The sequence below is a fragment of the Mugil cephalus genome, chromosome 6, assembly GCF_022458985.1.
Source record: "Mugil cephalus isolate CIBA_MC_2020 chromosome 6, CIBA_Mcephalus_1.1, whole genome shotgun sequence".
NCBI classification, from domain to species: Eukaryota; Metazoa; Chordata; class Actinopteri; order Mugiliformes; family Mugilidae; genus Mugil; species Mugil cephalus.
Genome location: NC_061775.1, coordinates 510940 through 537385, shown reverse-complemented (window position 1 = coordinate 537385; position 26446 = coordinate 510940). Strand labels below are relative to the sequence as shown.

The window sequence follows — 26446 nt, the reverse complement described above, 5'->3', positions numbered from 1 at the left end:
GTCTTTTGGGTTACAGGGCAAAGGTGTGCCCTGTAATTTGCAATTAATGAAAAGTAATCACTGTGCTGTTTGGTATCGTGGTGTGTAACACGATGAACATGGACCACAGTGTCCAGCATCTGGCACAGGGTGTTTTGAATCTATGCAGGATAAAATGAAATCTCGAGACTATTGAGACAGTCTGGAGTGAAATGTGCTGCCCAGTGTCAGAAAGTTTGATCGGAATCTCCATTAAAATTAAAGAAGTCATCCTAACTTTATACTGCCTGATACAGTGCTTTCTTGATGAACCAACTAATTCTTTCAAAAACATAAACTATTTGTATTTTAGAAACAGCATAGTAAGTACTTTTCTCAGAAAACTGCTCTACATGTCTGTTCGTGTCAGCTTTGTCAGGTGTACACCCCGGGCCTTTACTGTTCAAAAGTAGATCACAGCAAACAAGAACACCTTGAGAAACATACAAACGTGATGATTTAATCTTCATACCAATGGAGTGTTTTCATATAGACAGCGTGCAATATCAGTGCAATGTAAAAACACACTGACATTAAAAAAGTAATTTTCTTAGAAAAGAATCTTTTGCCGGGCTCTAATAATATTTGCCGAGGATATTGCAGTGTTTTCTCAGTGTGCTCGACATGTCTGTCCTTGTCAGCCTTGTCAACCCTGAGGCTTTTGCTTAACATTTCAAACTACATAGCAATGAACAGACACTCCTTTGAGAAACATGCAAAATATGACAGTTGAAATTACAAAACCACACATGAAACAAGGCAATGGGGGAAATGGGCAGGACATATAGGAGTGGTGTGCAGGTGTAAAGGTGTGAAGGCAGGGGTAAGAGGCTTATCACAGCAACCCAACGTAAAGTCTGCACACAAAGAAATACACTAGATATAAGCTGTAGCTTTCTTGTCCTTATGGCTCGGGTCTTCCTCGCAGAAGTGGGTCTGATTTTATTAGTGCTGGCCTTGGTGAGTATATATCCTGAAGTTACCTACAACTTTCACCTTTTCAGGGAGTTTTGCAGTCCATGACGGAAGCTATTGATACAAGAGTGATTAATCTTTCAGTGGACTTTATTGTTTTTTTATTGTCACGCATAAATATAAAATGCTGCACTGGTATCATTTATTATTTAAAATTTTTGCAATGATGACACTCATCATTGCAAAAAATATTTCCTGTCCTTTTGGTTTTATGACACAGAAAACTATTAAATGGCAATATCTTTAGATTCTGTACCACATAAGTGAAAGCGTATACTTTAACGACCTAAAGAGAAGCTATGAGGTGAGGGGGGAAATGGGCAAAACATATAGAACTACTGTGCAGTTGTGAAGGCAGGGGTATAAAATTGGCAACATAGGCATGTCTTTTAAATGTTCAGTGTGAAGCTCATCACAACAACCAAACTTAAAGTTTGCACACAGGGAAATACACTAGATATTTGCTCTAGCTTTCTTGTCATCAGGTCTCAGGTCTCCTGAAAACTTTGTTTTCCTAAGATAACTGGTTGGGCCACATTGCAACAGCTGTAATCAAGTGTTTGCAATAACTTGCAATGAGTTTTGTGGAGGAATTAGGGCCCAGTCGTCTTTGCAGAATTGTTGTAATTCAGCCACAGTGGAAGGTTCTCCAACATGAACTGCCCCTTTAAGGTGTCAGAGCATCTCAAAAGTCTTCTGTTTTGTCATGTCTTCTGGCAAAACTGAAATGAGCCTTTATGGTCTTTTTGCTCAGCAGTGGTTTTCATCTTGGAACTCTGCCATGCAGACCATTTTTGTCCAGTCTCTTTTTCATGGAGCAGTCAGTTATTAACTGAGGCAAGTGAGGCCTGCAGTTCTTTGGATGTTGTTCACCACTGTTCCATGTTTTCGCCATTTGTGGATAATGGCTGTTACTGTGGTTCACTGGAGTCCCAAAGCTGTAGATATGGCTTTATAATTTCCAGACTAATACATCTCAGTGAATTTCTTTCTTATTTGTTCGGAATTTCTTTGGATCTCGGCATGATGTCTAGGTTTTGAGGATCTTTTGGTCTACTTCACTTCACAGGTGTGGCAGTAATCAGGGGTGGGTATGGCTACAGAAATTGAACTCAAGTGTTATGAATCACAGTTATGTTTTAACAGGGGTGGCAATCACTTTTTCCAAAGGTTTGGATTTTGTTTTCCCTTAATAATAATAACTTTCATTTAAAAACTGCATTTTGTGTTTACTTGTGTTATCTTTGTCTTATATTTAAACAAATTTGATGATCTGAAACATTTAGTTGTGACAAACGTGCAATACAAATAAGAAATCAGGAGGGGGGCAAGCACTTTTACACGCCACTGTATGTATTTATTATAATATATAATAAATACATAATAATATGAATTTATAACTCTTAATGATACCTATGATATGATATTTCCTGCAATTTGAAGTAAGATTTTATTAACCAGAAAGTAGGAAACTAGCCCCAGTTCAAACTTTTCACCAGACAAAGTGTTGCCTGTAAATGTCTTTTTTTTGTTGTTTTTCTTTACACCGACTTAATATTTAAACTGATTTGAAACTTTAAAGTTTTAAATAAGGGATGGTTGCCAGCAACTGCACCAGAATGCACCCCTGTGCAACTGCTTTGGAGGGAGTTTGTTATGTTTTGACCACTTCATATAATAGAATAGAATAGAATAGAATAGAATAGAATAGAATAGAATAGAATAGAATAGAATGACCCTTATTGTCATTATACAGTGTATAATTCTCCTTTTCAGTGCAGACACAAAGTATATGCAAAATAGTTCAAAAGGTACAATTTACAAGAGAATTGAAAATATAATAAATATAAAAAATATACAGCAGCAGAAGTAAAAATGTATTGCACAAAAATAGGTTAAATGAGAATAAAGAGAACAGGAGGATCATGAGCTGCTACACGTGATCTTGGGTTAAAAGAACTGTGTAACCCATTATGTTATGTTATTAATGTTCTGGGCTTACTAAAATATTAGAATAAAAAATTTTGATGTGGGCTAATGGTTCAAAATATGAGGATACTTAGTCACAAGGTGTTTAATATTTTCTTAGTTTATTTAGGTTCATTTTAATATTACATTTAAATTATAGTTATGGAGAATATTTCTTTTGTGCAGAAATATTGTCACTGCATGACTTGTCGTTTATGACAACTTGAGTTTTCCAGACTTCCACTCATCCCCAGCATTGGGAACGCTCGAGCCACAGGTATTGGTCCTACAGTCTAGTTATGATTAATTGAGTGTAATAGATTCTTGGACCCATTGTCACTTTCAACTCAGTAGCAGCCCTGCAATCACAGGAAGCTGAATTACCATTTTGAACCTGCAATGAGAGCATTATCCATGTCAGTATTTTTCCAAACGTACTTTTTAGAAAAGTCATAACAAAAACAGAGCACCCACCTCACGAGCCAACTACAAACACGTAATTGAACCCCAAAAACTGACATACCATCTTCTACTTGTGAACTTCGCTAATGACATTTCATGTTGATGTGACAGGAAAAAAAAAAAAAAACAACATTTTTATTTCACTTAGTCCCTGTGAATATAAATTTAATTTAATTTATCTATTTTGGAGAAATTTGCCTGAAACAGTGGCTGCATGTCGCCAGTAGCTCCGTGAAGAATAACCTTTTTAGGTTTGTTGATGGTGTGTTAATGATTATATTTGGAATTATTCTGAATTTACATAATGTAAAAAGGGACATTATTTCTGTTAATTAAATGCGGGAAGTCCTACACGTGCTGGGTTTTTGTGTGTTGTATTGGTGGTTTCAAAGGCAGGGTCAGTTTTTCTGTGAAATATTAATTACATTAAATGGTACTGTTGTCCTGAAAAGTGTGCATAGTGAACTGTTACAAGCAGAAGCCTGTTTAATCCAAAAAGGCGCTCAGATGTTGCATTTGGTTCGGAAAAGGTTCGGTTTGCATTCACAGGACAAACGAAGCGTACCAGGGTTCGTTACGGACTGTGGTGCAGACCCAACAAGTGAACCGAGACCACCTCTGCAGCTGGGACTCGGTTCACTTCTTTGATCCGCACCAGGGTATGCTGATTTGTTTTCACACCTACCCAAAAGGTCTGCACCAAAGAAAAGTTCCATTTCAAGTGGACTAAACAAGCCTGGTGTGAACTTACTGCTCCCATCAACAACTGGTATTTCTGCACTTCTGTTGAAGAAAAGTGGTTTTGTAAACCTACAGCATACTGTGCCTGAGAACCTCCTATGTAGACCCTGATGAGTATTGGAGCTGCTAAGATACCAACTGCTGTGAAGACATGGTATACACCAATTGTACAGACTTGCACATTATAGTACTCACAACTACTTTTCATATGTTTTTAGATGGTTAGTGCTGATGACAAAGAGGAGAGGCAAAAGACACTGAGGAGGCAGAGGAGAGAGTGGATCCTTCCCCCTTCCAAGCTGATGGAGAATACTGACTACACGCATTTGGAATTTATTGCAAAGGTATTTTGGCTTATACAAAATAAATATTGCCCACAAAATGTCTGTGAAAATGTCTGTATTGCCCACAAAGAAAAGAAAAGCATGGCATCCCAAATGACAAACGAGCAGTAAATCAAACAAACACCACAGTGGGGTTCTATTGTGGCTGGAAATTTCTAAAGGATTTCTATAATCTTTCTTCAGCTCCTTCTTGAACAAATTACTAAAGTTTCAGTGCGGTTTATATTCAACAGCATCTGTTCAATGTTCTGACAAATTGTGAATATGGACTCATTTCGTCAAAAGAAACCAAATAATGGTAAGTGGTTTTGATTTCAGATTCGCTCAGATAAAGACCAAAATGCAAAGGTGGAGTATTATCTCTCTGGACCAGGAGCGGACAAACCACCCTTCAACCTTTTTGTGGTGGATCATAACACCGGGTTTGTACGGATAACTGATACTCTGGACCGGGAAAAATACCCATCCTACAATGTAAGTCTTTCTTTAACCAAGCTTTTTGTGGTTATGTATGTTAATGCTAGTCAAACTTCCAAACCTTGCTGCTGTTAAGAAAATCTGTATTCAAATGAATGTATTTGCAAAAGAAAAAAGACAAGAGTGAGTCATGCTTTATAACAGCGGTCCCCGAACTTTTTTTGAGCCACGGACAGAGAGAATCCATTGATTTTCCAAAATAAAATGTCGTTCAGACTTAGATACTAAATAAAACAGAAATAATGTAAGTTATGTATTCTTTCTGTGTGGCCCGGTACCACAGACCGGTACCAGTCCATGGCCCAGGGGTTGGGGCGCACTGCTTCATAACACATTAGTGTGTCATTACAGATTTCCATGCCAGCTGGTGTGAAACATAATCACAACAAATTTCTGGGGACTGAGATTTCACACAAACACACACACAAAACTACTACTCTCTAAAAAGAGAGTCTGCTCTGTAAGTCTGAGTAAGGAAATAACCCAAACTCAGAGCAGATGCAAAAAATAAATTGTGGTATTCCGTGAGAGTATCACATTACGTATTTTCTGCTGGTTATCATGTTTTTCTTCTGTGCAGTTTGAATGCCATTATACTCCAAGACAAAACCAACCAGAAACGTGTCTTGAGTTAACTTATAATGTAAAGATAAAATTGAATTAACTAAACTTTACCCAAATGAACTGAAATAAAGTGAAAATGATGGAATTAAATAATTAATTTTAAGTACTCAGCTGTAGCAACTCAAAATGTAATAATGGCTCATAATGTAATAACTTAAATGTAATAAAAGTTCATAACGTAATAATCAGCTCATAATGTAATGAAATCATGAGCACATAATGTATTAATGGTTTTGCACATAATGTGACAATGTAATAACTTATTACATTATGAGCCTTACTGGTGCTGTTCATAATGTAATAACAGCTCATAATGTAGTAATGGCTCATATTGTGAGAAAACATTGAGATTTTTAGTTACAATAACTTAAGTTTTCTTGTGCAATACTCAAGTGCAATACCACATGTCCTTATGTGCAATATTACAAGATTACTTTAATCACATTGTCACTTTTAATTTTATCCACACCTCGCCATTCTTTATCTGCTGTTTTACATTTTTTACATATTGCCCTTTATATTATTTTCCACAATTCATCTCACTCTTCTGTTACTGGCAGAAGGCCTTCCATTGTACATAATATGCTGTTTTTGGCCATCCACTTCTGTGATTTTATTCTTTTTGTGATTTTATTCTCTTGCTCCTCTTTGCTCTTCGCCCTCCAGATTGCCCTTCGGGGATAAGAAAAAGATTTTCTGATTCCGAAAACTGCTGCATTATCGTAATCCATTGGTTTTATATAACACTTTATCAAAGACACTCACTTTACATTGGATACAATATTCATTCGGTCACCCTGTTCCATAAAAGTTACCAACAGAACCAGTGACAAGGGCAGGCCTGGTGGAGTCCAGCTGTCATTAGGAACAGGTCCGGCTTACAGCTGGCTACACGGACTGAACTCGCGCTCCTTTTATACAGGGACTGAATGGCACTTAGCAAGGGGCCATCCACCCCATAGTCCCAGAGCACTCCTACAGGATGCCTCTTTCCCCACCAAGAAGTGACGTTCCATGTTCCAACAGCCAGCTTCCATAACGCAGGAGCAGACCACCAAGGCCCCCACCTTGGTCTGCTACCTGATCCGCAGAGCACCGTGCCTTCATGCTCCTCCTGCAAGTTGTGGGCCCACGGGGAGGAGAGCACATGCATCCAGTTTAGGCTGGGCTGGCCGGACCCCATGGGCGAAGGCCTGGCCACCAGGTGATCATCCATATGCCCCAGTCCCTGGGCTGGATCCAGGATGGGTCCCTGGTAACCCCCAATTTCAGGGTCTTCTGAACCGTCCTTTGTCTGACCCTTCAGCGTAGGGGGCAAAATATCCCGGACAGCATAGCCACTAGGATCCACCACGGTAAGGTGACAGTTCAAGGAGGAGAGAACCGCTTATCCTCACTAGGGTCGTAGAGGTTGGGAGAGAGGCAGGGTACAACCTGGACAAATCGCCAGACCATTACAGGGCTATCACAGAGACAAACACTTTAGAATCACAAATCAAACTAACAAGGATGTCTTTTGAAGGTGGGAGGGAACTAGAGTACCTGGAGTAAAAACAAAATAATCCCGTTCACTCATTGAGCCTTGATCTTTTCATGCAATATACTAAGTTTGTTCAGTACAAACTGCATCTGCTAATAAATTCCAAAAGGTGTGATTCTAAAAATAAAATTGTTTTTGTTGAGGTTTTTATCAAATTTCTTTTGGTTTACATATGCATAACTATATTACTGTTATACCTGTAATTATTGAACCTGTCTGCACCTGTCCTATAACATCATGCAGCTAACAGGAATTGCTAAATATACTGATGGGACCACAGCAGAGGATGACATCCCACTGACAGTCACAGTACTGGACCAGAATGACAACGCCCCTTACTTTGAGCTGCAAACTGGAAATATCTCAGAGGCAAGCAAAGAAGGTAATGCTTAACTTTAATTACAGTTTTTTCCTCACTAAGGCCATTATCGTTTTACTGCAGAGGAAATGACAGATGCTGATACTACAGTGTCACAAGTACTCACTTGTGTTTCAAGTTGCCACGAAGGTAACACCACCTATCACTAGCTGGGTTTACATGGAGACATGTACTCCAATTACAATAGATTTAGAAGCCCAAACACTCGGTTTCACGGGGGTAGAATATTCCTTTTCCCAAACTGATCGAAAGTCATGTAAACTATGAATCGGAATGTGAAACGGAATCACATTTATGTCTTGACATTTATGTCTTGACATAAATGCACAGTGACGTTCGAGTGACGTTTCCTCAACTGGTCTGCGGCGCTGTGGAGAGCTTATTTTTAATAACTCTGTAAATGTTTCGCACACTTAGACGGCAGAAGAAATGGAAATACCGAACTGTTTAAAAAGGCCCATCAAAATTTTATTGAAGCTGCATGAACTGGGTTCTGTGCAAGGCTCAAGGAGTTTTTCCTTGCCACCGTCACCTTCAGGCTTGCTCTGGAGGTTTCAGGCCAGTTTTTGTAAAGTGTTTTGAGACGATTTTTATTGTTATTGACGCTTTATAAATAAAATTGAATTGAACTGAATTATCCAGATCCACACTCCATTTCAGTAGGTGCACCTGAAGGTTGTTTGCCAACCGCGATTCAAAAGAAGAAGAAGAAGAACAGGATGTTTTCATCGATCTGCGCATGTCTCACGTCTGTTAACAGCTGACCTGAAACCTTCAATCGAAATGAGAAAAAAATCTCCATGTAAGCCCAGCTACTGTCACGAGGAGGATTTTGGCGTCCCTCTTGTTTTCCTAAACGAGTGTCTTTGGTGTTCATGTTTCTAAGTTGGAATGTGGAAAAAAAAACGTGGACACTTTAAACACAAAGCCTTGTATTTAGCTCCAGTCATTTAACCATAACTTTAGAGTGTGATGACATTGTTTATGGTGCCAGTACTATTCATCATGAAGCAAATAGTTTAGAGATTAATAATGTTAAACTCTCATTAATAGTTCTTCGAATCTTAGAGAAACAATGCTTCAGATCTAAGACCAATGATTCAAGGACAATTATAACTTGAGACTTGCAGTAAAATACTGTTTACGGTACTGTATTGTATACTTGGTGCTGTTTTACTCACTCGTCTGATGGATTCCCGCTAAAATGATCTTGGCCTGTTGTAATCCACTACAGGAACATTTGTTATGCAGCTCAAGGGTAAAGATGACGACCAATCTGGAACAGCTAATGCTGAGATCTCCTACAGTATCATCAGTCAGGAGCCAGAAGGCACAGGTCACATGTTCACCCTAGAAGAAAAGACAGGCAAACTGTTTGTCAAAGAGCCCACTCTGGACAGAGAGGTGAGGCTAGTTCTCAGTGCACATGCAAAAAGGCATTTTAACATTAGTGAGGTATGGTCACAATAAATTATTTACACTTCAACTCACTTAATTGTGCTGTGATGAGAGGACTTTAATTACTTTCTTGTATTCCCTGAAATTCATAATAATCACCACTATTTTGCACTGTCTACTCTTTCACTCCGGCAAGACTGCTGAATTTGACTGACATATAATGTTTCAAGCTTTTGTCACCACATGCACAGTATGACCACATTTCATCTATTAACAGGAGGCTGTGTGTGTAATCTTTACTGTTGATTTGCTGTTTTTACAGACATATGATTTCTACAAACTGGTTATAAAAGGAACTGATATGGGAGGGGCAGCAGATGGGCTAACAGGAACAGGAACTGTGGAGATCAAAGTCCTGGACATCAATGACAACATTCCCACATTGGAAAAATCTGAGGTACAGAATATGGCCTGTGCTGTACAATATATTCACACAGACACACATACGATTCAGTGCTATACTAGAGATCATGAACCAGTATCAGAAGATGAGGTGGCATCTAGCTGTGGAAATAGTTGCTCATCCTGCAAATACAATTAAATGCACTCATATATTTGTAAAATAAAAATAGAATGTTTACTTACGAATATATCAGTAACTAGTTACTAATTAATTATTAAAATAATTGATTCTCAGTTTTAATTTGAGGTAAATACATTTAAGTATTACTTTCATTCATTTTTATACATTTTCTGGGCTCAAAGGTGATATTCCTTTATTTCTTGATCAATTAAGCCAGTGGCAAAGCAGTTGTTTCCATGTGTAGAATTTTCATTTTTAATCTATGGCTATAAATTCCAAACATGTGTAGAAAGAGGCCGTACTAAAGGTGCAAAAACAAGACAAATCCATCTGAGAGACAGCAGGAATATGGGCCCTTGTGGGATCAATATATTATTATTTTTATTTTTATTTTTATTTTTATTATTATTATTATTATTATTATTATTATTATTATTATTGTTATTATTATTATTATTATTATTATCAGATCAGGCCATCCTTAGCTGCTGCCTTCTTTAATGCCCAAACGATGAAGGTTTTGTCTTCTGCCTTTGCTTTCTAGATTGAAAGATCTGTCCCACTATGTTACAGTGGTGGAAAAAAAAGTTTTTGGACACCCTATGCATTTTTGAAATGATGCTTTAAGAATCACTCTTAGGTCTTCAAGTGCAATTTCTTTTAGTACAGTCACAGACAAAATAATAAACAAATTCTAAAACAGCTGTTAAAAATTTGAAATTGATTGGTTCCATCCAGTAATGAAGGCTGTGCTTTTTATGAAAGGTTAAATTTTTCTGTTGCTGTGGTTCGTGTCTATATCTTCAGAGACAAAAATGGCAAAAACAATTAACCTAACACAGGAAAGATTGAAGACTGAAACACCTAAAACTAGTGTCCAGTGTTCCACCTGCAGTGTACATGGTCAACTTTTAGATCATGGCTTAAGGTCCTACAATGCTGTCAATAAGCCCCTGATCAATGAGAGACAGAGGTTAACCCCAAGAACACAAGAACCAGACAGTCAGGAACTGGAAGAAGATTCTGTGGTCAGATGAGTCCAGTTTCCAGCTTTATCTTCCTCCTGCTAATGTGAGGGTATAGAAGGCCAGGTGAAGCATTATCTCCAGCATGTACAGTATCTACTGTCAAAAATGGTGGAGGCAGTATCATGGTTTGGGGATACACGAGAGCTGTTGGTGTTGGTCATCTCCCAGTCTATGATGGCACATAGAACTCTCCAAACCCACATACTCCCTTCTGCAAAGACACAGCTATCCTATGCTCATGTGAAGTTGTAAGAGTAACTCTGCAATGGTCATTGTGGGTCCTGTGTTAATAGTTAGCATACCCACCTTTTGAGACAAATTTTTGGTAAATTGGCTGCCTGGTGCCCCGAGGTGAATTTAATGTTAATTAAACTTTTTTTTTAATAATAACGATTAATATTTCTATATTAATATTTTACTAATTTGATAGCCAATAATCTGCCTGCGTGCACTGTAAATAGTACCCTCTATGTCAAATAGAGCAGATTTATAGTGCATAACCTTGATCGGCATTGTCTGTAGGAGGCAGTGTACAATCCCCAACATAAATGGTGCTTCTGTGAGAGGCATCATATTCTTCATATTCTTACTAATATATTTCAGAAACTGCTGATCTACTGGGATTTTCACGCACGACCATCTCTAGGGTTTACAGAGAATTGTCGGAAAAAGCGAAAATATCCAGTGAGCGGCAGTTGTGTGGACGAAAATGTCTTGTTGATGTGACAGGTCAGAGGAAAATAGGCAGACTGGTTCGAGATGATAGAAAGGCAACACTAACTCAAATAACCACTCGTTACAACCAAGGAATGCAGAATACCATCTCTGAACGCGCAACACGTTGAATCTTGAATAAGATGGGCTACAGCAGCAGAAGACTACACCAGGTGCCACACCTGTCAGCTAAGAACAGGAAACTGAAACTACAGTTCACACAGGCTCACCAAGATTGGACAATAGAAGATTAGAAAAACGTTGCCTGGTCTGACGAGTCTCGATTTCAGCTGCGACATTCGGATGGCGGGGTCAGAATTTGGTGTAAACAACAGCCAAGTTTTTACTAGCAAGGTGTACCTAATAAAGTGATAAAGTGGCCTCTCTGCGAAAACCCACTATAAAATCTTAACAAATGTCAAAGAGAGACACTGATATTCACCTCACATAATAGGAGAAATCAGTTGACATCCTGTTCTTCCTTTAAATCTTCTGCCTCCATGACTTGCTGTGTTTTTGTTCTCCACCGTTTCCCCCATTTTTTCCCAATCCTGTGCTGCAGCCATAGGCTGAGCTTTATTCTCTGTTATTTCCACTTTCCCTATCGGTGAATATTGGTTATTTGTATCTAACATGGCCCCATAAATACACATGACCAACTAAGAACCAATCATCCCACCCTGGAACATGACCGCCATATCATTGAGATTAAGATTAAGATAGTACTTTATTGATCCCTGTTGGGAAAATTCAAGTGTTACAGCAACACAACAGTGACCAGAAAGAAATTTAAAAAATAAAGAAATGAAATAGGACCACAGCATTAAACATTAAACAAGACAAGAGGCAACAAGCAGCAAAAAGTACAGTACACAAAGTGACAGCAGTTTTGGATAAGGTGACAGTGTAAGTATGCTACGTACGGGCTCAGTGAGGTCAGAGCTGTGTGCTGTTCACACTGCTGTTGTACAGTCTGATGGCAGTGGGCACAAAAGAGTGTCTGAAGTGTTCAGCTCTGCACCGGGGTGTGATGATCCGTTGGCTGAATGAGCTGCCCATCAGCAACAGCTCATCTGGCAGAGGGTGAGAGGGATTGTCCAGTATTGCACAGACTTTGTCCTTCACCCTCTTTTCAGCCACTGGTAGAAGGTCTTGAGGAGTCTGCTACAGACACCAAATGACCTCAGTCTCCTTAGGAAGAACATCTTGCTTTGTCCTTTCCTGTAGAGGGTGTCCGTATTATGAGACTAGTCCAGTTTATTGTTGATGTGGACCCCAAGGTACTTGTACGAGTCCACAATCTCCACCTCCTCACCCTGGATGGTGACTGGGACAGGACTCCTCTGGTTCCTCCTGTAGTCCACCACCACCTCCTTAGTCTTGCTGATGTTGAGATGTAGGTGGTTCCGGTTACTCCACTCAACAAAGCTCTCGATCAGTCCTCCGTACTCCTCCTCGTCGTCATTGGTGATACATCTGACTATGGAAGAGTCATCGGAAAACCTTTGGAGGTGGTTGGTACTGGAGTTGTAGTGGAAGTTGGAGGTGTAGAGGGTGAAGAAGAATGGTGCCAGTACCGTTCCTTGGGGCACCCCCATGTTTCTCGTCACGGCCTCTGATGTGCATCCATCTACCCTGACATACTGCGGTCGTCCTGTGACGTAGTCCAAAATCCAGGCAGCCATGTCAGGATGAAGTTGCATGTCCAGTAGCTTGTTTCTCAGGAGGATGGATTGGATGCTGTTGAAGGCACTGGAGAAGTCAAAGAAAGTGACTCTCACTTTCTCGCCTCTCTCGCCTTATGAGTGAGGAAAATGATGGCGTCCTCAACACCCATGTGCTGCTGGTACACAAACTGCAGGGGGTCCAGGAAAACAAACAGCAAGTCCCTCAGGTGCAGGAGAACCAGCCTCTCAAATGACTTCATGAGATGGGATGTTATTGCCACTGGCCTGTAGTCATTGGAAGCACTGGGACGTCCCTTCTTTGGTACTGGAACAATGCAGGAGGTCGTCCAGAGGTTGGGTACCTTCATCAAACTCAGGGAGAGGTTAAAGAGGTGCCAAAAGATTCCAGCCAGCTGCCCAGCACACTCCCTGTGGAGCCTGGGACTGATGTCGTCTGGCTTTATTCTGCCTCAGCCTGGATCTTATGACCCCCTCAGACATTTAAAGCATTACAGTATAGGAGAGGGGCCTTCATTAATGCAGCAGCTTTGGGCCTGCTGTGGACCTGGTCACTGTGGCAACAGAAAGCTAAGTTTCACACAAACCACCAAAATATAATGACCCCTTCAGACCAAAACAGCATTACAATAACCACTACAGCAATACCACCCTCAAAATTTCCACGGGAATCTTCTAGTTGTCTTTGTCCCTTCCACTTTTATCATGTGAAAATAGATGAGCCAGCAGCAGTCACCCCAAAACCTTCCCCCCTCCCTGTCCCAGTGAAGAAGGTGAGCAACATTGTGCTCAGTGACATGCAAGTTAGTATCATTGGAGGGAGTCTGTGGGAATTTCTCTCTTTCACGAACAGCTTGCAGCTGCACCAAAAACATTTATCCACTGCAATGTATGCAATCTAGTGGTGGAGCCTAGTCTACCCACAACTGTAGGTTAAGAGAATTTTATTTATTTGAAACGTGTGTGTGTGTGTGCGTGTGTGGGTATGTGTGAGTGTGTGTGGGTGGGTGGGTGTCTGGATGGGGGGCACAATGTGATGTTCTTTCATGGGGCCCAAAATTCCTGGCAGCGCCCCTGCCCACACATGCATTGCCAGTCATGCATTACACAAATTACATTATAATTCAAACAATATGTGAACTATTTTATCAATTCCATTCTTCCATTTTTGATTAAAAATAAACCAAGCGCCTTTTTTAGGAGCTCTAGGTTAACCAAGTTTTCTGCTTAACCCACTCCTGGTGGAATGGCCTAGTTTTGTCTTTCCCCTCTTGAAAAACAATTTAATCCTCTGGTCGTTGTGCTCCCAAACCTTTTATCTCCAGTCAACTTGATTCATTATAAATCCTCCACATCTTCATTTTGCTCAGCAACTTCGCAGTCAGTATCATCAACTTCAGGGTCACTCTCCTCTAGCTGAACACTTGCATTTGTTGGAAGTTCTTCAACTACACTTTTTGAAACAAGCTACCTGTTGTGGATTCTGAATCGGAATGTTATTGTTTTCAACCTAAATGAACCTGAATGCCAAGAAAAGCTACATTATATTCATCCTATTTCGCCACGTCATACATTTGCTCATTTCCACACAATATCATAGCATAGCCTACTGAAAGGTATTGGTTTACGCTCGTTTAATTGATTTTGTGTTAAGAGGAACATCGGTTATTTGCACTCTTTAGATGAGTTTTAAATAGTGTGACGAACCAATGTCATTCTCTTCTTTTCCCTTCACAAATACTTAAATCACGAGACAGTATTTCCCCCAGCGTTTGTTTGCGACATTGAGGCTAATTGCTTAACTTTTCCAACAGCGGAGCGGCAAAAGCGCGCTTTTCACGGCAAGGATGCATTCAACGGCACAACACCGGGTCGCGTCGGCTGAAACTAACTTCCCTAATAGTCTACCATAAACTGTAGTCTACATTTGTAGTTGTAAAATGGCGACCTTACTGTGCTAGCGGTGATATTTGAATTAGATTTTGTTTACTCCTCCCTGGCAAGCACACAGTACTACACCATAACAAGACAACGCGACGGTTTACAAAAGAGTAAAATATTTACTTACCAAATCAATATGCTAAACCCAAATAGGCTAGGTTAAGGTGTTGAAGGGAGCTCCTGGTTGACCATGCGGTTGACGTGAACATGTTTTGGTAGCGCAAAGTAGATTTGGCAGGTCTGAGCATGTCCAAAAAAACTCCCAAAGCACACTGGGTACAATAAATTATTTTTTCTAATTTGACTTAACTGGGATAAATCAAGTTAAGCATGTTTTCCAACCCCAAATTACTACTTACTTATTTAAAATTAGTGTTCATAAGAGGTTGATGAAAACTGAGTTTGGTTCACTTATCATATTTAATTAATTTGTATGTTAGGATTTACAGTGCATCTGTATATACTTCAATAAATTGACAGTATTTTTTTACTTATATAATTGTTCACTTCACTCACACTTTTCCCTTTTTCTCTCTTTAATAATCTCAGACCAATATTTGACCCTGGCAGTATCCAAAGTGGGACAATAATGAGCAGAATTGTTTTACTTAGGCTTTTGTCATCTATCATATTTTCTTCAATCTTTTTTTCCACTCAAAACTTTCTTTCTTTCTTTCTTTTTTATTTTAAAAAAAAAAAGTTTTACTGCAGTCTGAGCTGGATGGTTTTCTCCATGTCTTCTTAAATGTGTCTAACATAACAGTGAAATTTGCTCTCTTCTAATTTCTAGAGGCATTTCACCCATAATCCACTTAACTGAGTGGTTTTCTTTGCACCACACACACTCTTATTGCTTGATACTGAATGCTATCATTTTTTTAACATTGTTCTTGATGCAGACTTATATACTATACATCCATAATATAATACTGACCATCCATAATATAATACTGACCTGATTATAAAAATATATAATACTGACCTGATTAAACCAATATAAACCAATATAACCAATATAAACCAGTTACTTGGGTTGTTTCCAACACCTGGAAAAAATGTCAATATTAAACCAATATAAACCAGTTACAGTGATGTTCTATGTACTCCCCAATCTTGTCCTTTCAAACACATGACAAGTATCTTGTTGCGCTTCCCTACTTCTTTTTTCAATATGTACTTTGCAAGAGATCCTTAGAATGAACAGAAGAGAAATCTAAATCAAATCAACATTTGGTGTGACCACCCTTTGTCTTCAAGACAACATCAGTTCTTCTAGGTACACTTGCAAACAGTGTTTGAAGGAACTTGGCTGGTAGGTTGTTCCAAACATCTTGGAGAATTTTCTGTGGATGTAGGCTTCCTCAAATCCTTCTGTCTTCTCATGTAATCCCAGACACACTCAATGTTGTTGAGATCGGGGAGATCGGGGAGACCATTTTAAAAGAATGAGTCTTCGAGCAAGTAGTGTGGTGAATGCAATGATTTTTCATGTGCACTTGGGCACACTGTGTGAAGGGTACAATCCAAAGAAGGCAGTGAGGGACTTGAGTAGTAGGATTTGGCCTGTTACTTTACTAATTGTTTCAAATATTCCTGCCCAAAATTCAAATTATTTAGGGCAAGACAAAAACATGTGAACAAAGTCAGCAGGAGCCTGCCCACATCTGTTGCATGTGTCTGCCCTGCCAGGGTAGATTTTGGCTAGTTTAGTATTAATAAGATAGGCAATGCTTCGCACAGATAGAGGATGAGTGAACATTATTTAACATCTCCTCCCACTGCTCATTGGATAAGGGAGCCCCAAGGTCCCTTATCCGGATGATGATCCACGAGTCTACGTTCAGGAGGGAAATGGGTCTGTAGCTACCACAAAGAAGCAGATCTTTATCCTTTTTTAATAACAGTGTAATTGAAGCTACTGACATTGTGGGTGGTAACAGGCTCTTTACCCGGGCATCATTGAAAACCCTAACTAGTATTGGGACAAGAGCTGCGGAATAGGTCTTGTAAAATTCTGCTGTAAAACCATCAGGTCCTGGTGATTTATTGCTCTGCAGTGGACTTATTGCATCTTTAACCTCAGAGACCGTGATTGGTGCACCTAGATCAGTAGCAACCGCTGCATTGATTTGAAGGTACATAAGCAGGTCAAGGGGGTTTTAGCACTCCCAATCACATGGAGAGGCTTCGGAGGAATACAGTTCATTGGTTCATTGGCCTTTGACAAAGGCCCAGTTGGGATATCCTCATGTTTTAAGGATATGTTTAATGTGTTTTCCCTCCTTGTCCTTGCCATCCTGTCTAGTGGGAACAGTCTGTGCTCGGTGCTGGAGGGTTCGGATGACTCCTAGTTTGTGTTCCAGAGGGTGGTGGGCCTTTGTCAAAGGCTCAAAAAGATGTCCCAGGAAGGACAGGGAAGAGGAGCACAGCAAAAGGAAGAACATCACCATCCGCTACATAGCTGGTGTTTCAGAGAAACACAAACTGGCAGTAGTGCAGAGAAAAATGCGAATCAGACATACAGACATTATTGCGGTGGCTGCGAGCCTCTAGGTCAGCTGTCTTGGCCTTTAGCTTCTCGCTAATGGCATTTAGCTCAGCACACTTTGCTTCAAGGCTAAACAGGGGACCATCCACCGAGTCTGCGTTAGTCTCCAGAGAGGTGATGCGTTAGCCATGGGTGGACACAGTGGTTTGGATGAGGTCTACTTTGGCCTCCAGCGCTGAGAAGGATATTTTTAACCCCGTAGCTTGGGCTTATGGCTTTCTAAGAGGTTCGTTAGCACGGCCATGCTAAGCTCATTAGCAGCTGCATCGTTGCGGGGCATGTCTCTTGCGAGTTTTTTTTGTTTTGTTTTGCGTGCTTATTTGCCATTTTAAGATGTCCCGTGGTGTTGTGGTCTCACCACATTGCTGCTTTGGGCAGTAAGAGATGTAGAAAGGTCTTGAAGAAGTAAAAATTGAAAAAGACTATGGGAGAGCAGGGGTGAAGCATTTACTCCACCATCTTCCGACCTTCCCTTCACAATTATTTAGATTTTTTTTCTGTTTTAGTTTTTGGAACAGTTTATGACATATGCTAGGAAAAGTACGAGTTTGTCTGTTGACAGTCCTGACTGCTGGTTTGATACACTTGAGGTCTTCACAGCACAGCAGCTCGGTGGTTAGCGCTGCTGCCTCCCTGGGTGGAGTTCTGAGTGGAGTTTGCATGTCCGGACTGTGTCCATGTGGGTTTTCTCCAGGTACTCCCCCCTCCAAAGACATGCTTGTTGTGCAGGCTGATTGGTGACTCTAAATTGACCCTGGGATGTGGCTTTTTTAGTGACCTGGTGGTTACTCTCTTCCATGTAGTAGTAAAAATAAAGAAAAACCATTGAATGAGAAGGTGTGTCCAAACTTTTGTCTGATAGAGTATATGTGACATTAAAAATTTGTATGTTTTCTATTGTGTTGAATGATAACAGACATTTGACTCTTTTGTGCAGAAAATGCAGAACTGGCAGAAATTGATATTAAGACTACAGTTTTAGCTCATCAACAGCTTCCACTATCAGCTACATGTTTAAAACTTTGTTTTGTTTGCAGTACAATGGTTCAGTTGATGAAAATGTTGCTGATGTAGTTGTGATGAGAATCACAGCTCTGGACAAAGACCTTGAACACACAGACAACTGGCTGACTGTCTTTAAAATTGCCAAAGGAAATGAAGATAATCTTTTTTCCATCGAGACAGACAAGGAAACCAATGAGGGCATCTTAAAGCTAGTCAAGGTATATGTATTTGTGTAATGTTCAAATGTTCTTCAAATATTTTGGCATTGGAGTTGGATAGGTTTCTGACATTAATTTGTTTCTTATTTTTCCACCCTGATCAAACAGCCTGTTGATTTTGAAGAAATACAGAACCTTGAGCTTGGCCTTCTTATTGAGAATGTGGCTCCGTTTGTCATGGGTGGAGCTATACAGATGGACGTGGACGTTCAGGTTGGGGAGGGTGGTCCTCTGGCTACTGGACCTGGTGTAGGAGCCGGAGCTGGTGTGGATGCAACAGTAGACCTGGGGGTAGACATTGGGATAGATGCTAGTCTGAATGTAGATATGGACCTTGATGCTGACCTGGAAGGAGGGTTGGATGCAGGCCTGGATGCAGGTCTTAATCCCAATGCAGGGGTTGGTCTTGGACATGGAATCAAGCCTAGTGCTGGAGCTGGAATGGATACTGGAGTAAAGCCAGGAATCCAAGCAGGACCAGGGACAAAGCTGAAGCCAGATGCACCAATGAAAAGTTATCCTATTAAGATAGCAGTAAATAATGTTCCAGAAGGGCCGGCATTTGTACCAAACACCAAAAATGTTCCAGTATCTGAGGACCCAAATGAAGTCACTCAAGATGGGAAGATCACTGTGTTTGCTGCTATTGATCCAGATACAGGAAAAACTGCTGAGGATGTCAGGTTAGTCAAATTGCTGTAGTCTACTGCCAGCCTCTTTCTGGCACTGGTACTGATATTTGACTTGTTGATATTTACCTGAGCTATCAAAACTTTGCACTATTTAAAAAGTCATGGGATCACTAAAGTTTATACTGTGTCAGTGGTTTTTTGTGCAAAACCAGGCTTGTTAATTGTCTCCTGGCTTTATTTGCATTCTTGAAATTGCGTTTGGCAAAAATGACCTTGACCTTCTCACTCCCATCCTGTAAAGTGGTACGGCAGAGTTGAACTTTTACTTTAACACAATCACTACTTTGTACTTTTAACCACTGTAATATTGCTTGCTGCTGTGTTTCTTACTAATAACTGGTCTTTTTGCTCTTTATATATCTGTTGTGCTCCAGTTATGCCAAAGCATATGATCCAGACAACTGGTTTACTATTGATGAAGAAACAGCTGAAATTAAACTCAACAAGGTTCCAGACAGAGAGTCTCCCTTCTTAGTAAATGGTACCTACATTGCCAAGATTCTGGCGATATCCAAAGGTACAGTAATACCCTTGTCAACAATAAGACTACTTACTTCAACACTACACTACCAACCTATTGTCAATGAGCGGTGATTTCATCCACTGCCAGTTTTAACTACATACACGGAAAGAAAATACTTTGACAAAGTTATGAAAAAAAATATTTAATTATTATTTAAATTATTGTGGATTTGAAAAATATGGGCTGTTAAAATACATAGTGGATCTTTGTAATGTTGTGTCTTATATGTGTTCTGATGTCGCCCTCAGACTTGCCATCAAAAACAGCCACAGGAACTATAGCCATTCAAGTCACTGACTCCAATGACCACTGTCCTACCCTGACCAAAACTCACAGCAGTCTATGCTCTGATGAAAAAACCATCCATGTTACTGGCTTTGATGAAGATGCCAGTCCCAATGCTGCTCCATTCACATTCAGAGTCTTACCTGATGGGACACAAGGCAGCTGGGTTGCAGAGTCCATAAATGGTAAGTATATGAAGAGGGGAAAACATAGGATAAGACAGCCCTACTTTTTTCCTTCCAAAAAAACACTGACCATCGTATGATTTCTCTTTGTGTGGTCACATTTTTACCACTATAAGGAAAACATTTCTTGTTTTCTCATTAATCAGATTGTAGACATAAATTAAGATTATAAAACCTGATGATGTTGTGGGCAGTCTGCCAGTTTCTGGTGACACTTCCCAGGGCTGCTTGAAATTTGTGACCAGTGAGGGCTTGGTATAGTCCATTCATTGCTTTCATCTTTACTATTTTAGGGTTTACACATGCAATAATTCAATTTCAATAATATTCAGTTTAGTTTTAGTTATATAGCTTCAATAGTAATTAAAATAGTGTATTAAAGACGCTGAGCCCTAAAATCCAGGGACGTGCAGTTGGGCCTCATCTGTCGGCATGAAAAGTTATAAAATAAAATTAAATCAAATAATTAATAGTTACACCAACGAAATTCCACTGCAGTCACGCCATCTGCGCTTCGGCGAGGCACGGTCGCGCTATCTACACTTGAAAATCGAGTGCCCATCTACATCGCATCGGACGGTAAAGCGTTTGAGCGGCTTTATGGTGCATTCAAGTGCATCCCGTAAACTCGGAAGTCTATATTTTTCTTCTTATTTTCATTTGTTGAAATACATATATCAGTCATTACTTTGTTATTATTTTTACTACATTCTATTCAATGATTAAAACTAAATGATAGAACAAAGTTATTGAAGCATATTCAGAAACCAACTCATTTCTGCATAGTCAGATTTGAAAACTTAATTAAGAAAAGAATCAAATTGTTTTCCGCATACTCTACAGCTACCACTGTGGGGATTTTCAACTTAATTCACTGCATCATTTTCTGATAATGTGATGTTGAATTCATATCCAATGAATGATGTATATGGGCAGATTAAAAAAATAATTAAAAAAAATAAACAAATTGTTTTCTGCAAACTCAACCAGATTCGTGTTCTACATGCCCCCAGCTACCACTGTGGTGATTTTCAACTTAATTCACTGCATCATTTTCAAATAAACTTGTGTTGAAATAGGCTCCATGAATGATGTATATGAGCAGATTAAAAAAAAAAATTAAAAAAATAAACTAATTGTTTTCTGCAAACTCCACCAGATTGGTGTTCTACATGTCTCCAGCTACCACTGTGGTGATTTTCAACTTATTTCACTGCATCATTTTCAAATAATTGGATGATGAAATCATACCCAATGAATGATGTATATAAGCAGATTAAAAAATAAATTAAAAAAACAAAATCAAATTGTTTTCTGCAAACTCCACCAGATTCTTGTTCTACATGTCCCCAGCTACCACTGTGGTGATTTTCAACTTATTTCACTGGATCATTTTCAAATAAACTCGTGTTGAAATCATGCCCTATGAATGATGTATATGGGCAGATTAAAATCACTACAGTGGTAGCTGGGGGCATGTAGAACACGAATCTGGTGGAGTTTGCAGAAAACAATTAGATTTTTTTTTTAATTTATTTTTTAATCTGCTCATATACATCATTCATCGGATATGATTTCATCATCCAATTATTTGAAAATGATGCAGTGAAATAAGTTGAAAATCACTACAGTGGTAGCTGGAGACATGTAGAACAAGGATCTGGTGGAGTTTGCAGAAAACAATTTGTTTTTATTTATTTATTTATTTTTTAATCTGCCCATATACATCATTCATGGGGCACGATTTCAACACGAGTTTATTTGAAAATGATCCAGTGAAATAAGTTGAAAATCACCACAGTGGTAGCTGGGGACATGTAGAACACGAATCTGGTGGAGTTTGCAGAAAACAATTTGTTTTGTTTTTTTAAATAATTTTTTTAATCTGCCCATATACATCATTCATTGGGTATGATTTCATCATCCGATTATTTGAAAATGATGCAGTGAATTAAGTTGAAAATCACTACAGTGGTAGCTGGAGACATGTAGAACAAGGATCTGGTGGAGTTTGCAGAAAACAATTTGTTTTTATTTATTTATTTATTTTTTAATCTGCCCATATACGTCATTCATGGGGCACGATTTCAACACGAGTTTATTTGAAAATGATCCAGTGAAATAAGTTGAAAATCACCACAGTGGTAGCTGGGGACATGTAGAACACGAATCTGGTGGAGTTTGCAGAAAACAATTTGTTTTGTTTTTTTTAAATAATTTTTTTAATCTGCCCATATACATCATTCATTGGGTATGATTTCATCATCCGATTATTTGAAAATGATGCAGTAAATTAAGTTGAAAATCACTACAGTGGTAGCTGGGGACGTGTAGAACACCAATCTGGTGGAGTTTGCAGAAAACAATTTGTTTAGTTTTTTTAATTATTTTTTTAATCTGCCCATATACATCATTCATGGAGCATACTTTCAACACAAGTTTACTTGAAAATTATGCAGTGAATTAAGTTGAAAATCACCACAGCGGTAGCTGGGGACATGTAGAACACGAATCTGGTGGAATTTGCAGAAAACAATTTGTTTTGTTTTTTTAATTATTTTTTTAATCTGCCCATATACATCATTCATGGAGCCAATTTCAACACAAGTTTATTTGAAAATGATGCAGTGAATTAAGTTGAAAATCACCACAGTGGTAGCTGGGGACATGTAGAAGAAGAATCTGGTGGAGTTTGCAGAAAACAATTTGATTTTTTGTTTTTAATTTATTTTTTAATCTGCCCATATACATCATTCATTGGATATGAATTCAACATCACATTTTCAGAAAGTGATGCTTTGAAATAAATTGAAAATCACCACAGTGGTAGCTGTACAGTATGCGGAAAACAATTTGATTCTTTTCTTAATTAAGTTTTCAAATCTGACTATGCAGAAATGAGTTGGATTCTGAATATGCTTCAATAATTTTGTTCTATCACTTAGTTTTAATCATTGAATAGAATGTAGTAAAAATAATAACAAAGTAATGACTGATATATGTATTTCAACAAATGAAAATAAGAAGAAAAATATAGACTTCCGAGTTTACGGGATGCACTTGAATGCACCATAAAGCCGCTCAAACGCTTTACCGTCCGATGCGATGTAGACGGGCACTCGATTTTCAAGTGTAGATAGCGCGACCGTGCCTCGCCGAAGCGCAGATGGTGTGACTGCAGTGAAATTCCACACATTCTTGTGGTTGTCTGAAACACTTTCAACATGATTTAAATATCTGTCAGTTAATACTACTTTCACCCCTGATCTTAAACGGAAACGGCCATGGATTTTTCTTTTTTTTTTTTATGCGTCTTGACTTCAACCTACAAGAGCTGCCACGAACGGCGTCCAGTCAAGTAAACAAAGTACCGTAAAGCGTGACATACCGGTAGGCTATGGAGGCCGTTCATGGCAGCTCTGTAGGTTGAAATTCAAGATGAACACATTATTAATTAATTCATTATCACGAGAAAACAATCTTTCTTATTTCGAGATAACAAGATAATAAGTCGTTATCACGAGATAACAGTGCATAAAAAAAGAAAAATCCAGCGTCGCTAAATGACAATATAGGGCACTAGCAGGCGATAACTGATAGACGGCAAAGTTGTCAGCTGGCATGGCGCGAGGCTCGAAAACATACCATTTCCATGAGGAATGGGAAGAGGAATTTATTATCACCATGGTGAAAGACAAGTGCGTTTGTATGTTGTGCCACCAAACTCTAGCGGTGTCTAAAAGAGGAAATCTGGAGCGGCACCACAACACCAACCAATATTTTTCACTACAGTTTAATGAATCCCTGGATGTAATGGACACAGCACAGATTGTTGTATTTGTCAGGATGGCGTTCCCGGACTCTACAAAAAAAAGAGGATCGCCTCACTCTTTTGCACTTAAAGGAGAGAACGAGAGGTGAGGATATTTACGTGTTTAAAGCATATCTCCGCGATAATGACATCCCGATTCACAAATTGGTGGCAATTACCACTGGTGGAGACCCAGCGATGCGTGGTGCGCGCGCTGGATTTATTGCGCTGTGCCGTAATGACAATGATTTTCCCGACTTCATGAATTACCACTGTGTCATTCACCAGCAGGCCTTGGTGGGGAAGGTCGTGAACTTTTCTCATGTTATGACTAGCATGTTATGCTATGACTAAACTGATCAACGCGATTAAAGCAAAAGCATATTCAAGGCGTTATTGGATGAGCTTGATGCCGCGCACTGAGACCTACTCCTTCACGCTGATGTCCGGTGGTTGAGAGACTGACAGACCTGACGATAAAACTGAATGCACTAAACAACAAGCTCCAGGGAAAAGAGCGACACCTGCCCCACATGATAAGCGCAGTGAATGCGTTCAAGGCCAAGCTCGGTGTTTGGAACACACGGCTGAAAAACGGGAGGCTGACACACTTTCCCAACCTGGTGAAAATGTCACAGGCCATCGGTGACAAGGACGCTTTTCATCCTGAGCAGTACTGTGTTCACCTGGACAAAGTGACAGCAGAGTTCAGTCGGCACTTTGGTGAATTAGACATCACGGAAGATGTTGCTTCATTCTTAAACCTATTCCTGACCATTGATGTGGAACGTGGTTGAAAAATTTCTCTTTCCACGCTCGTCCCGGGCATAATTTACACACCAGACGCATGATTTTTTCCACAGTTATAGACAAACTTGTTCTGTCTCTCACAATGCAAAGCAGTGAGATGTACAGAATTTAAACTGCGAGCCTCTGTTCGCGGCAAAGTACCTGTCTGCTCATTCACTCCAATGCAAAGATTTTCTGAGTGAAGAAGGGACCGCTGTTTTTAACTCGTACGTGTGTCCAAAATATTTACTCTACAAGGACAAAAATCATATGAAAGTATTCAGGAAGGTGTTACGATGCCCGCGATCTGCTTGTTTTCCTGATAGGAGCTACCGCTTTGTTACAGTAAGTAATTATGCGAGACCAGCGAAAAGCGGGAAAATCAGCCTATTTCTCCATGTCTCTTTGTGCACGCGCTCCACGCGCTTCTGTCGTCATTGACGAACACCTTGGGTTGCCAGTGTGCAAACCCCTGAGCAGCAGGCCACACACATGCACACACAAACACAGGTAACTTTCTGTTATTACAGTTACAGATACATACAAGAAGAGTAGTAGGATGCACAAACGTGCGCAAAAGCACACATTAATCTCTCACACACACAGGCTAACTGTGCTAAATGTAGGCTAACTGCACCAACTCCCATGTTGACAGAGACGGTACCCCCCCAACCCGTCCCCCCGCAGCCCCTTTAAAATTTCCCAGAGGGAATTTTATAGTTAAAACTAAGATTCTTTATTTTGATTTCCAAAAATGAAAGAACAAGAGAATACATTTATAAATGGCCTTGAGCACCTAACCCCCAAGCTGCTTCCTGGCTATTATACTGTTGCATTTTTGTTTAATTTTGTTTAGTTTAATTGTTACGATGTGGTATATCAGTTTCTGCTTTGTCTGCTTTGTTGTTTTTTGTTGTTCTATTGCTGAATTCTCTAGTCAATTGTGTTGTTGTAACTTTATACAACATTTACTGTTTTTGTGCTGTGCACTCTCTTATTATTAATTGTAAATCACCTTGAAACTGCTGTTCAGAAAAGTGTTATCCAAAAAAGTTTGTTCACTAATATTAGAATATTAATTATATATTGTGTGTCTGAGAGATCTCTATGCTTTGTCATCTGCAGAAACAAGTGCTGCTTTTCATTCTCGTGAAACACTGTGGCCCGGCTCATATGAACTGCAGATAGAGGTGTTGGATGCTCAGGGTCTATCGTGCCCAGTCAACGAGGTTTTGATTATAGACGTTTGTACCTGTGTGGGAACAGAGGACTGCAGATTAAGGGCAGCCAGAGTAGGAACTACATCATCTGAACTCTCTGCACCAGCTATTGGCCTACTGTCAATGACATTGTGCTTACTGTTGTGTGAGTTGACCTTTTTAAAAAGTACACAATATTATTTTGTAGTTGTCAGCATAGAACTCTTTGTTTTAGACGAGTAAGCAAAGATGCTCTGTAGAGGAGGCAATGAGCACATGCAAAATATGTTTATAGATGTATACAGATAAACCTT

The 26446-nt window shown here is 39.5% G+C and overlaps 1 protein-coding gene across 1 annotated transcript in view; it reads left to right on the top strand.

Moving 5' to 3' along the window:
• Positions 1–790: 790 nt before the first annotated feature.
• LOC125009669 (desmoglein-2-like) overlaps positions 791–26446 on the top strand; it is a 50260-nt gene continuing 24604 nt past the window's right edge. The window contains exons 1-11 of the mRNA XM_047587819.1: positions 791–978; positions 4383–4508; positions 4827–4982; positions 7393–7531; positions 8763–8932; positions 9249–9383; positions 18463–18648; positions 18757–19331; positions 19715–19857; positions 20112–20333; positions 26059–26298. Of these exons, the coding sequence (XP_047443775.1) occupies positions 925–978; positions 4383–4508; positions 4827–4982; positions 7393–7531; positions 8763–8932; positions 9249–9383; positions 18463–18648; positions 18757–19331; positions 19715–19857; positions 20112–20333; positions 26059–26298 (2146 nt within the window). The 5' untranslated portion in view covers positions 791–924. The remainder of the gene's footprint in view (positions 979–4382; positions 4509–4826; positions 4983–7392; positions 7532–8762; positions 8933–9248; positions 9384–18462; positions 18649–18756; positions 19332–19714; positions 19858–20111; positions 20334–26058; positions 26299–26446) is intronic.